Source organism: Cydia strobilella, chromosome 3 (genome assembly GCF_947568885.1).
Source record: "Cydia strobilella chromosome 3, ilCydStro3.1, whole genome shotgun sequence".
NCBI classification, from domain to species: Eukaryota; Metazoa; Arthropoda; class Insecta; order Lepidoptera; family Tortricidae; genus Cydia; species Cydia strobilella.
The window spans coordinates 14761706-14775174 of record NC_086043.1 but is presented as its reverse complement, the minus strand read 5'-3'; the positions used below and the strand labels follow the sequence as shown (position 1 = coordinate 14775174).

The 13469-nt window shown below is 36.1% G+C and overlaps 1 protein-coding gene across 3 annotated transcripts in view; it reads right to left on the bottom strand.

Moving 5' to 3' along the window:
• Positions 1 to 13469, bottom strand: part of LOC134755936 (restin homolog) — a 57103-nt gene that overhangs the window by 14926 nt on the left and 28708 nt on the right. The window contains exons 9-22 of one of the 3 annotated variants that reach the window (XM_063692635.1): positions 12558 to 12711; positions 11961 to 12137; positions 10129 to 10260; positions 4023 to 4833; positions 3259 to 3389; positions 3001 to 3189; positions 2609 to 2733; positions 2383 to 2530; positions 1977 to 2222; positions 1394 to 1547; positions 990 to 1313; positions 759 to 919; positions 509 to 634; positions 54 to 278 (exon numbers count right to left, since the gene is read on the bottom strand). In XM_063692635.1, the coding sequence (XP_063548705.1) occupies positions 54 to 278; positions 509 to 634; positions 759 to 919; positions 990 to 1313; positions 1394 to 1547; positions 1977 to 2222; positions 2383 to 2530; positions 2609 to 2733; positions 3001 to 3189; positions 3259 to 3389; positions 4023 to 4833; positions 10129 to 10260; positions 11961 to 12137; positions 12558 to 12711 (3103 nt within the window). Of the gene's footprint in view, positions 1 to 53; positions 279 to 508; positions 635 to 758; positions 920 to 989; positions 1314 to 1393; positions 1548 to 1976; positions 2223 to 2382; positions 2531 to 2608; positions 2734 to 3000; positions 3190 to 3258; positions 3390 to 3807; positions 3899 to 4022; positions 4834 to 10128; positions 10261 to 11960; positions 12138 to 12557; positions 12712 to 13469 lie in introns of all 3 variants that reach the window. The other 2 variants (XM_063692636.1, XM_063692637.1) reach the window with 2 other exon arrangements.

Sequence of the window (13469 nt, the reverse complement as noted above, 5' to 3'; positions counted from 1 at the left end):
CGCTATATTTCGTGCAGTGGCGATTGGGTCCACTCCAATTATCATTTAAGTACCAGTTGCTTTATATGGATATCTTTAGCTGCTACCGTTGATTCTAAATGGGTGATTTTACTTTCGTAGTCGATCTTCATTTCTCTCATGTTGGTTTCTAAGTCTATAAGTTTGCTTTCACTTTGAAACAGTTTTGTTTGTATTTCGTCTTTTTCGCTTGTAAATTCTACAGATAAACGTCTATGCGAGCTGGCAAGGGCTTCGGTTTGCTCCTTTTCCTCTGATAGCTGACATAAAAAACAGTTTCTTTAAAATAAATTTAAACTGAAGGGACACTTCCTTTAGCACGATAACGTTTATCGCCAACGTGTTATTCTGTTCTAGCCAAGGATTCATTTGTACATCATGCGTACATGAGGGATGAATGGTATACGTCAGCGTTAAACGGTGCCGCGCTAGAAGTATATTGGTGGGTTTAAGTGAATTGTTTCGATCGATTATTTAAAACGTCAGGTACCTGTTTTTCTAATTTTGAAACACGTTCTTTTCGAGATGCCAGCATTTTCTCTGCTCTCTTATATTTTTCTTCGGCTTCCTTTAATTTCTTTTCATACTCACTAATTTTCTTTGTTTTATCACCAGCCTGAAATGAAACATGTTAAATATTAATAATATAGATAAACATTTATTCTTGTCAATATTATATATCATAAATAAAAAACCCAGTGAATAAACAATAAGTTACAAATATAATCGCAGAAAATCACCTCTTTTAGCAATTTGTCTTTGTCTTGTTCTAGCTTACTAATGTTTTCTACTTGTTTCTTAAGTTTGTCTATTTCTTTATCTTTAGAATCCATTTCCTTCTTGAGATCTTCAATCTTTTTCCGACAATCTGCCATTGCTATTTGTTGAGTACTGGAATTTTCTGTAACAAAATAAATCAATAACAACCATCTGCTGTTGACTCAATTATGTCATTTAATGTTGTTACATACTCAGGTCATCGGTTAATTTGTTTATTTTTGCTTCCAATTCTTTCTTTTCTTCTTTCAGTGTTTTTAGTTCATTTGTGGCTTTGTTTTTAGTTTGCTCAGTGGTTTTACATTTCTCAGTTAAACTTGATTTCTCTGCCTCTAACTTTTTATTGAGATCCTTAATATTAGCAATTTCAGTTTGTAACCTATTTTTTTCGTTTGTGAAATCTGATTCGTTTTTGTTCAATCTTGATTTAGCTTCCTCAATATCTTTTTCCAATTGTGTTTTTGCATTTCTTGTGTTCTCTGAGAGCCCAGCATTTTTCATTACCACGTATAATTCTCCTGTGAAATCATATAAATGCTATCAGTATTAACAACACAATTATGAGCAATATTTGTATGTTTATAGTTTAATTACTTACCGATTTCATTCTCAAGCTCCTCAACCATCTTTTTCATTTGTAGTTTCGTAGTCAGATCTGTTAATTTCTTTGGTGTGCGTGGCTTGAACGATTTAATGGCGTCTTCCTTAAGAGCTTTCAAGGATGCTTGAAGTTTCGCGTTTTCTTTCTCCAACTGGTAAACATTATATGAATGCTCATTACAATATACAGTGAATTTGTTGTGTTTGACCATACTTTGAGGGGTGAACAACTGAACATGTAGGTCATACTGAACAACTTTTACTATGGCGCCAAGCGCCAACCCCGAAAACGCAAAAATAATCTGTTGTCTCTCCTGTTTGTCTGTGTCTGCTGGATGTATCATACATTTTGGCGAATCATATGTTAATGTTTTCCATGGAAAAGCGGTTTTTTTGCAATTGTGGGAATAACCCCACCCTTCAGAGTATGGTCAAACAACACAATCATCCTGTATAATAGGTAGGTACACATACATACACATTTTACATACATAGTTACATACGTTATTTTTAATAAATAGAATAGAGAAGAAAGTATGCGATATGTAGGTATACCTATTTTTTATATAATATTTACTCACCTTGCTAACTGTTAATTTTAATTTGTCTAACTCCTCTTGCTTCACTTTTAAAGCATCACTATCTTTTTTAGTAATTTCGCCGCCGAAACGAACTTTCTTTTCCGTTTTATCATCTGCATCTTTATTATTTTCCAATTCTTTTATTTTAGTTAGGGCTTCCTTTAGTTCATTTTCCAGTTTGCTAACTTTTGCTGCAGCTTGTTCAGATGATTTTTCAGACCTTAACGTCCTAGTGTTTTTAAATAGCTACGAGGTACACATTTATAATAATATTAATCAACTCATTAGACAGTATAAGGAATTTTATAAAAATGGTAGGTATGCACATATTGAAGATATTCATACTTACGAACATTGCAATATTTGCAAGTTAAATAAGAGCTCGCATAAATAGCGACGATTATACCTGTAATTTCTTATTTTCAGCTTGTAGTTTTTCATTGTCAGCTTCCAAGCTCTGCGTTTTCGACCGAAGAACGGTGGCTTCTTGCTCGATCACTTGCAGTTGTCTCTTTAAATCGACAGTTTGTTGATCGTTACTACCGTCCAAGGACCTGAAATAAATGAATCGTTAAAAGTATTAAGTAGGCATTAATATTAGCTTTGATTTTAATCCATGCAGCAAAACTTACTTGCTCTTCATTAATGAGGCTTTTGGTTTCTTTTGCATTAAACTAAGTTCAGCGTGTAACCGTTCACAGTCCCTTTCCTTTTCAATAAGCTTCTTTCTTAGTTCTGCTATTTCGTCCTCAAGTACCTGGTAAATATTTCATGTTAATATTTGTGGTAGTTTTGGTGTTAGTTACAGTGTCGATAGAGCATAATTATTATGTATATTAAATCACATTTAGAAACGGGTCTATCGCGAATTTATTTTGTTACCTTTATTATTTCGGTAAATAAAGGTAACAAAATAAATTCGCGATAGACCAGTTTCTAAATGTGATTTAATATGTGTTTAAACCGCGAAAGTTTTAAATGTTATATTATGTATATTGTTAAAACGGAAAATACGCATATCTACCTTTACTTTTTCTTCAGCTAAGTTGTTGCCCTTTGGTGCATTTCGTCTTAGACCGAATGACGAGTTGGTATTATTTGTTGTTTTCGTGGCAGCTGCAGCAACTTTATCCGTTAGTTCCTTTACTTGTTTTTTCAAGGAATCTCGATCTTGTTCTAATTCTTCTACTTTACGCCGCAAAACCGCAGCTTCCTTGGAAATAATGCTAATTTATAAAACTGTTCATTAGTAATACATATTAAAACAAATTCTAACAGTTACCTGTTCATTGAGTTCAAGGAGAATACGTAACTCAGCAGGATCTTCTTCATCAGATATTCCTTCATCTTTTTCATTTGGAGCTTCAATAGAAAGTCTATTTGGTGGAGGCGTTGGTGATAGCTTACGCCCCGCTGCGAATTAGGAATGTAATTTAATTTTGAAGATTTTTAATCGGTTCGAGATTAACAAAAGACAAAGCAATGTTACTAAATTCAGTTGGTTAATTATGTTCGTTTAGGGCACTCACAATCTTAAAACCCATAAGCTCAATGGAAAACAACTCAAGTATACAATAACACTATTCACTGAATTCAGCATAATATAGTATCAAACTGAACTGGAGAAAATGGCTACCATCGAAACGTATGTTGATATTATCGATAAAGCGTGTTAGTAAACTTTGAAAACTACAGAGATCCGGCTAAGAAGTTGGAGAGCGAAGGAGTTGTTGGCGACTGGTTATTCAGAGATGCAGTTGGGTGGCGTCAGGGAAGTGGCGATACACAAACTAAATGGTTGTCTTATAACATATAGTATAGTTTGACATACTTCTGGCTTTGGTAGCCATTTTCTTCAGCTGTTGAAGCAAAGTTTCATTGTCGTCCTCGACCCGTGATGCTGTTTTACGCAAGTTATTTGCCTGAAAATATTCGTTAGTTTATCATTATTGTACATCTCATGGAAGTCTTCTTTTATATCTGTATTACAGGGATATAGGTTAAAAACAAAAACAACATTTACATTTCGGGTAAAACAATATGTACCTATTGTTGGTAATCTTACTGCCAATGGATTAAACATGGAGACAAAAGGGAAGGATAGAGGACTTGTTGACGTGTCTGTTGGAGTTTTGTCTGGCTCAAGTGGAGGACTGTCAGACTTTTCTTTTGAGTGTCTCTTTACAACACTACTTCCTTCCTTACTATTGTTTTCATTTACTTTAACTGCAGGCAAGTCGAGATCGTATACTTCAAGATTATCTGTCATAGTTCCTTCATTAAATACCATAATTGGCTCGAATTGTGTACTAGCATCCACGCAGTTTAATAAGAAACTTGTAACTTGTTGACCTTTCTCGCCGATTATCTTGTTTGGTGTTTGCACACTAGCATTTCGCAATTTCGGCTTAATTGTTTGAGTTCCATTCTCTCTGAACCCATCTGTCTGTATACATTTATTTTTCATAAACGGTGCTTCAGTCTGAGCGCCAGTGTCAAGAGTTTCAATGCCGCATTGTGTACTTGAATCAAGTGTTATTACACGAGTTTCGGTTGCTACATCGTGAACCATTATTAAATCCGTCTGACATCCTTGGGAAAAACATTGTAAGTTATCTTGAGGTGCCTGAGTAGTTTGATTAACTCCGATCGACAAGTGATTTACATCTAAAGCGGAGATAGATTTATTTAGCGCGAGTTGCATCTCAAGTATGCGAAGTCTTTGGTTCGTGTTTTCATCGAGGGACTCTTTGGTGGATGTATTGGAAGGGATGAGATCAGGATGGGATGATTGGATGATGACTTTGGGTGGCGTCGGTATTCTTCTGCCACCGAAGCGTTGCCGATATCGGCTAGCCTGTTCGAAGACAAAATATGTTCGTGACTACATTTAATTTTATAGATCGTTAATAATAATCGATAGCTATTCGAGTAGGTGTTCTGCTGCAGTTACTCGTAACGGCACAGTAGTCGAGGTTAATTATTTATCGAAAGCTGGTCTAACATTTGTCTATTTGCGTCGCCGCATGACTAAGCCGCACATTGGCCTGGTGCCAGTTGGCGACGTTCGAGAGCTAATGCCCTATTAAATGCAATTGTTCCCCCGTAAAACCAACTGATTGGTTTAATAAGTGGAACCGACTTTAAACCGTTAACGAGTTGTAAATTATTGGCAATAAAATATTTGTAGTCAGAAACCAAACCATTTGATAAGGATATTTGGAAGAAAGATTTTTATTTACAGAACGAAACGCCGCCAAAAAGCCGCTCCACCAAACTAATACCAGCCATACCTACACATATACAGGGTGTCCTTAGCCATTGGACAAAGCCGAAATGTACATATGCATTAGGGTATTTAGAATCAGTATACAAAGTTATCATAACAACCGGTGTAGCGGTTACGAAGAAATTAACAAATTACGATTTTTTTACTTTGGAGCAGCCTAATACTGTGAATAGCTCCTGAGGTCATAAATAGTATGAAACCTTCTTCGACCTTATTGATTACCTTTTTTATTTATGACATTAATAAGATTATGACTTTTGAGAAATTTAATTTTGTAATGTTGTAATGTCATCATTGCCGCACATTTTCGAACAAATAGTCAAAAACATAGATTAGTATATGTTATTACTGTAATAGATAAGAAACTCTCGGACATTTCACGTTCACGTCTCTACTAGTGCTGCCCCTAGCGGTCCTGCTCTCAACTAATGAGACTGTATACGCAGTAAACACGCACACATGTACACACACACACACACACACACACACACACACGTACTTATGGGTTCTTTACCTACATGTAACAACTTTAATATTGGAAACTGATTTATGTAGTAATCTTTGTCGTACCAATTTCCATTTGCTTAGAAAACTACATAAATCAGTTTTTCAGAATAAATAAATGAAAACTTATGTTGAATCAAGTACAATATTTTTTTTTTTTTTTTTTTTTTTAATTTATTTAGGCAACAAACAGTCATATACAAAAATGATGTAATAATAAGCAATGTGTTAATAGACCTTGAGTGCCCTACCTTAATTAAATAATTTCTAATCTAAAGTAGCTAGTGTAGGAGCAGTAAGCGTAAAATAAAGTTATCATTAATTAACAAACTTATCAGTAACTTGAAGTGTATCTATATTCATTCATCCATGTATATGTATGCACGGACAGGTTGCTTACTCGTACATACAACCACACGGGGTACACAAAGAAAGTTATAAATTATTTGTGCATAAGTTACCTATTACAATGTTAAATTATAGAAGTTGTTACAAAAGTTTAATTATACCTACTTAAATAAACAGTTTGTTATTGTTTACAATTTCGATTTGAAGTGAGTAATAATTTGTTTTTTAAAACTTTTACAGGTTTTATACGAAAAAAGATCAATGTGGGATACATTTATATTATAATAATTGAGACAACGGTTGAAATAAGAATTTGAGCAATATCTCGTACGAGAGAAAGGAATAGAAAATAATTTCTTATGGCGTGCAGTGCGTCGAGGTATCTTAAATAACAACGTACCAAGAAGTGAGGGGGAGTCAATAAAGCTGTTAATGATTTTGTAGAGAAACATTATATCAAACTGTGCTCGACGATCTTCAAGTGTCAGCAATCCATAGTGAACAAGACTATTTTTATATGAGTTTCGACTCCGTCCCATACGGAAGTCGATAGACTTGAGAAATTTCCTTTGTACACGTTCTATCCTATTGATATGACACTTAAAGAAAGGGTTCCAAATGATACACGCAAAATCTAGGATTGATCTGACTAAACTGTAGTATAATATCATGTATGTAATTTCGTTTTGAAAAGGCCTACAAACCCTTAATATAAAACCAAGTTGTTTGTAAGCCCTTTGAACAACGATATCTATGTGATTATTAAAAGTAAGTTTATTATCTATTAAAACCCCAAGGTCACGGACTTTGTCAACCCTGATTATGTGGTGATTATTTAATATATAATTATATGTTATTGGATTTTTGTTACGTGTAAATGTGATTATATTGCACTTATCAGGATTAAGAAATAGTTGATTACTCTCACAATAGTCAGACAGAGAATTAATATCGGCTTGAAGCTCGCAACAATCATTGACTGTGTTAATAATCTTAAAAATTTTTGCATCATCAGCATATAACAGGTGATGACTGCTGCCAAGTACATCACCAATATTATTTATATAAAGTGTAAACAGTAATGGACCGAGATGCGACCCTTGAGGGACACCTGAAGGAATGTAAAGAAAATCTGACATGAAACCTTTGATCGAAACGGCTTGTGAGCGATTTGTGATGTATGACTTGAAATATATTATTTATAAGTACCTACTTATTTACATACGTTCCATTCCAAGTAACTAAGACACATGCAAATACAGCGACGCTTTAAGCGCACTTCCGTGAAAATAACTTAACAGCAAGTATGTAACAATTTATTTCCTGACTATGTTTTAAACAATAATTAGAGGCAACCTAATTCATTTCTTCTTCTTGATCCCAAAATAACTTGGAAAGCTTCAATAGTTTGATCCAACTTTTTTTGATTTAATTTAGATCCATTTTTGTCGCATATTTCATAGTTTTGAGAACATTCAAGCTTTTTATCCACAATTTGTGGTGCGGTGATCTGGGTGTTACAGCGCATTAGATTAGGTAGATTTTCCTTTTTTAGGTTCACTGAAATTGCCATTGACAACATCGAAAAACTTATCGAAGAAAAGCACGATACCTGCCGTGTCGCAACTTTATTCTGAAAGCTTTTTAATACCTGAAAATATATTAACAGTTAAGATGTTATCAAAAGTATAAAAAGGTTATTTTACAGCGAAACAGGACAAGTGTTGAGCATGCATTTTAAGGGTGTGCTATTGTCACATTTAATGTTAGGTAACAAGAAATCAGTGAATCGGGATATTATTCATGTAAAATGTCGACAAAGGTAACGTATTGTGGTTGGATTTTATCAGTAGATGTATGTCTTTCTAATTTTGGCAGGTTGTAGTTGATTTATCAGATTAAGACCTAGGCACGGAAAATAGTATCTTAATTATGATAATCAGAGCAACGTGTATGACGGGCCTTACGGGCACTAAGAATGGTGCTAGTTCAACGGCTGTTATTTGAAATGTTACAATGTTCCATGTTCCATCGCCAACATTTCATAAATATGCTTTACCCGAAGCCTCTATCAAAGCTTTTGATAAAGATGAAATAATAAATAAATGTTCAGGAGGTATATATATATTATAAACTCGAAAATTTACTTACCTTGCCCTTATACCGATGTACATACAAGAAGGTACACAGATTCGGCGCGGCCCGGCCGGCATTGCTTTTCATCTTGCCTGCGTTGGTTTGGTTGAATGAGTAAGAGCACAACTCAACACAACTTACAAGGTTGGTTGTGATATAAAGAAACGCTGTTTGTTAATATCTTAACATAAATCTGACCAAAAATATGTTTAAACGGAATTTATATTAAAAAACAACTTAGAAATAATTTCAAAATTTCCCGTCAAACCAAACGTCATTTGGTTTTTTTATTCGTCTAAATACGTCAGTATGTCATTGTACGGTGTTTGCACTACATATTAAAAAAACTACTTTTACGTTTCAAATTTATTTTGTTTCCTAGTTCATTTGCAACGTAAGGTTAGTAACACTATCAAAACATTTTTTATTAAAATATATTCTTCTAGATTTAATTAAATACGATTAAGTTACCTGCTTAAATATTTGTTTTGGTATATTTTGTTTTCTACTATCTACACACAAGAATGATATCTAGCCACACTCAGCCCTCCTTATGCTAAAGGCGGTATCTCAAAAACGAATGAACTGGAAATGGAACGTTATGATTCAAATTTAAGGTACTTATTTGCATGCAATCTTCAATTGAGATACCGCTTTTTAGCTCAGCAGGGCACCACGGCTGAGGAATATATGTCCAGCATAACCCAGAGATGGCATTATTATCAGCATTACATTACTCCTCTTCAGAGATACTATACCATGGTCAAAAACACTGCCAATGATTAATACAGTATGTTTCTTTTTGTTGTCGATCATTGGAATTAATTATTTGTTTGAAAAAAATTTTTTTTTCTTTTGTTCTGATTAAGTTTTTGAGCGCTGGTGGCCTAGCGGTAAGAGCGTGCGACTTGCAATCCGGAGGTCGCGGGTTCAAACCCCGGCTCGTACCAATGAGTTTTTCGGAACTTATGTACGAAATATCATTTGATATTTACCAGTCGCTTTTCGGTGAAGGAAAACATCGTGAGGAAACGGGACTAATCCCGACAAGGCCTAGTTTCTCCTCTGGGTTGGACGGTCAGATGGCAGTCGCTTTCGTAAAAACTAGTGCCTACGCCAATTCTTGGGATTAGTTGCCAAGCGGACCCCAGGCTCCCATGGAGCCGTGGCAAAATGCCGGGACAACGCGAGGAAGATGATGTTCTGATTAAGTTTTTAATATTAACGTTAGAGCATTGCTGGGAAGTAATCCTACGCGGGATTTCAGGGTTTGTCCAATGGCTAAGGTCACCCTGTATATGTTACTTGAATTTTCATACCAAACTTCATGTTATTTCAACAAGTCGTTTTAAAATTAGATTGTATGGAGGCGGCTAGGTTCTCGTGTGTGACTCTTAAATAGACGCCTTCAAACGTCAGTTTACACTATGTACTTATATTTTTTAAATAATAGTAATAAAGTGATATTATGTTTTTCAAAACCTAGTAAGTAGAAGGTAGGTAGAAATAACTAACTTAAAAAGTTTTACGGTCTTACAAGTTGTAAGTTTGTTTTTTTAACAAGTATTCGATTTTTTCAGCAGTTATCGTATCTAATTATACATATCTAACAAACCCAAATTCAATTAGGTCGCGTTGTTTTAACATCGCTCCTATAGATAGGAATCTGAAATGTCCATCAGCAGAACAGCTTAATGTTATCATCATATTAGTTTGCCATCGGTCAGCCAGTCCTTATACCAAAGAGCCCAACCGAACTGACGAAAGTGGTTGTCATTTTTCTTTCAATATTTGATCGGTTTTACACCGTTTCCACATAAACATGAGTCATGACTAATGGCAAGTTAAACAAAAGCTTTTAACATAAGATATTACCTCCTCTTCTGCATTTTTGAGTTGCTCGCGTAAGTCGGCCTCGCGCTCGAGCGAGTCCTGCAGGTCTCGCAGCAGCTGCGCCGGGTCCTCCTGGCTCCCGCCGCGGGTCATCATAGCGCGGGACACCTTTTGCTGTAGTAACAGTTTTGCTAAGATTCGAAACTCATTGCTTAGGGCCTGTTTCACAATGTCCAAGTAAACTATTGGATAGCTAATTAACAAATAAATTAACTGCCAGATAAAATTTCCTACAAAAAAAGCACTTTATCCAGCAGATAAAGCTTATTTGGAGATTGTGAAATGCCAACGATGACTATTCGTCAGATAAGTAGCAAGTAGCTTATTCAGGACTTTACTTGGACATTGTGAAACAGGCCCTTAATATGCAGTTGTCGTATTAATAAAAAGTAACAAAAAAATACCAGATTCGAATACGGTAGGGGTTGCCGAATTGCGAAATTAAAAAAAAATACCAGCCACATATTTCGTTATTTCCTTGAGACTTCTTTAATGAAATGGTAGGGTATCCTAATATAGGCAAAAAGTGAGAAGGAATCCGCAGCAGTGTTGCATTATTTACGCATGCTGTGTGCATCGGCCTGTAGTAGATAAAAAAAATCTCGTATTTACGTCGTGTAGACAAAATTTATGGACTTCACGTTTCGTTGTAAACATTAAAGGTGTTAAACTGTCAAATTTGTGTATGAACAGGCAAAAATATATTTACTCGTATGTTGTAAATCATTGTTTCAAGCTAAAAATATAAGCAAGTGAAGGCCATTGTAACTATGGCACGTGGCGATAATGAATACTAATTTTGATGTTTCAGCAACATTTACAACATGTAATAAAACCAGGGAAAACGCGTTTCACTCAAAACGGGTTTTTACGGTGACATATCGTCAGGTGACAAGCAAAACACTAATTACTAAAAAATTATTAAACAAAAATCAACCTTATTCTTATAATAATACGGTTCACGATGGCTATGAACTTGTGGTGGTACTTAGTGACTTTTGCTTGTCACCCGACGATATACACACACCAGTAGGCCGAGCACATGATTGGCGCGACAGTATCTCGCCGCGAGATAGACTACCCGTCTTCTACTAACTGTATGAATTAAAGGGGAACGGGTAGTCTATGTCGCGGCGAGATACTCTTGCGCCAATCATGTGCTAGCCCAAAAGCGCCCGAATAATAAATGCATTAGGAAGAAATTGTAATTGTAAACACGCTTTAATAGAATACCATTAAATTGCCGATTTGTTTTGGTTTATTTTATAATCTAAACTGAAATACAGTAGGTAATAGCGGAATTTGTGTGGGCAGGAGTAATATATTACGGGTTGGTAGTGACAATTTGTTGTTAGCCAGTGATTAATTTAGCCGCCGGGCTTGTACGAATAGCCAGCGAACACTAGAATGTAATGTATATTACGTGTAACCGATTATGTACGTTTTATACGTTCGTTACATTGTGCGCCAAATAATACTACGTACGGATTTCTGGCTCTAACTACATATGAAACACACATAACGTTTGAATACTTTGCAGCAGCCAGCAATAGCAGAATTAAGTAATTAAACCGTTAATTACTTAGTTAAATAATAAATCTTTCTGAAACAACTTCGATTACTTATTAGCTTACTACCAAAGCAAAAAATGTCCAAGTCGTATTGGCATTTTTAATGGACGGACGCTTCAAACATCCGGGCTTGAAACTTAAAATTCGAAACCCTCTTACTGGCTTACGTGTCACTGATTTTGTTCTAAATCTATCCTGAGTAAACTCCTTGTAAGTTTTGAAACGACGAGTTTAGTTACTTACTCCTTCAACCGGCAAGGTGGACTTGTTGAGGTTGGCGGGCGGCGCGCCGGGCAGGGAGGCCTTGGCGTCGGCAAGCTCGCGCTGTAGTCGCAACGCCACCTCGTTGGAACGGGCCAGCTCCACTTCAAGCTCCTTGATCCGATGCATGCGGTCTAGCCCGCCTTGACCACCTACTATCTGAAATATTATTGACATGGTGACTAATGTCGTTCTAACGCTCGATCCTGATCGATTAAACTAATCACTATCATGAAGCGTTAGCAGAATTGCGCTTACCCTAGTGGTATGCGACTTGATCTCTCTTAGCGCCACTTGCACCATTCCACTAGCCCGGGGTTAACCGGTTAAACCTGGAATTACCAGTACAATTTGACACTAGGTTAACGGTTTAACCGCTTAACCCCGGGTTATTGGGATGGTGTAAGTGAGCCTTAGTGAGTGAGTTATGGAACTCATTAATTATAATTAATTATGGCCAAAATTTGCCCCTTAGGCAATCACGGCACATATTTGATAAGTAAAGGTCATCTAACATAATTATTTAAACTTGTCAAAGTTGAATGTGGTGTGGCGTGTTTTAATCGTATTTGACTTCACCTCTAATAATTTCTTCTCTTGGTCCAATTTCTCCTGCTCCAATTGCTCTGCTTTCCTCTCTGTCTTTTTCAACTTAAACGATAATACTCTACAGTTCTTTATAGTTTGTTCCAGTTCTCTTCTTAAGGATGAGTACTCGTCCGCTTGATCTTCTCTGAAAAAATACAACGATTTTTATTCGGCCAAAATTGTTTAAGAAATAGTGCTGACGACAAAAATATTGTGTAATAAACTCCATATACTGCTTAAATGGATAATAGAGAGAAGATATGGACCGTTCATTGCGCAAGTTATGGTAAATTAATGATGCAAAATCACGACAACACCGTTTTATGATATGTATCTAACTTTCTTTGACATCGAACCTATTTCTTTAATTAAGATCTTAGTGTTTTTTTGGTATGTGACTTGTCTGTCAGTGTCAGTTTTACCGAAAGGTGTTCCGTAAGTTCGTGTTTTTTTCTGTGAGTTTAATATATTATGTTATTGTATTGTGGTGTGAATATAAGTTTAGTGGACAGTTTCAAGACTCAATATCCGACACTGCTATCTCCTACGCGTAAGTCTTTAGTTACAACAAATTAAGCCGTATTTCATTGTTTAGGGGGCTCTTACTCATATAGGTGGGTACTTCAGTCTATTGGGTTCTGCTACACTATAGGCGGGTTCACACAGGACGAGTAGCTTCGCGAGTAAATTGGCCTTGCCTGAGGAGACTGCACGCGCGCTTGAGGTGCGCCTCGGCTGAGGCGCGTCTACAGTTGTGCCGTTCTCGAGAACGTTCTCCATTTACCATGGGGAATATTCTCGAGCGAGAACGTTCTCCATACAAAACAGAAAATATTCTCGAGAACGGCACAAATAGAGGCGCGTCACCACACCAACAATCGAGCTGCAAAGAGCTCATTTTTG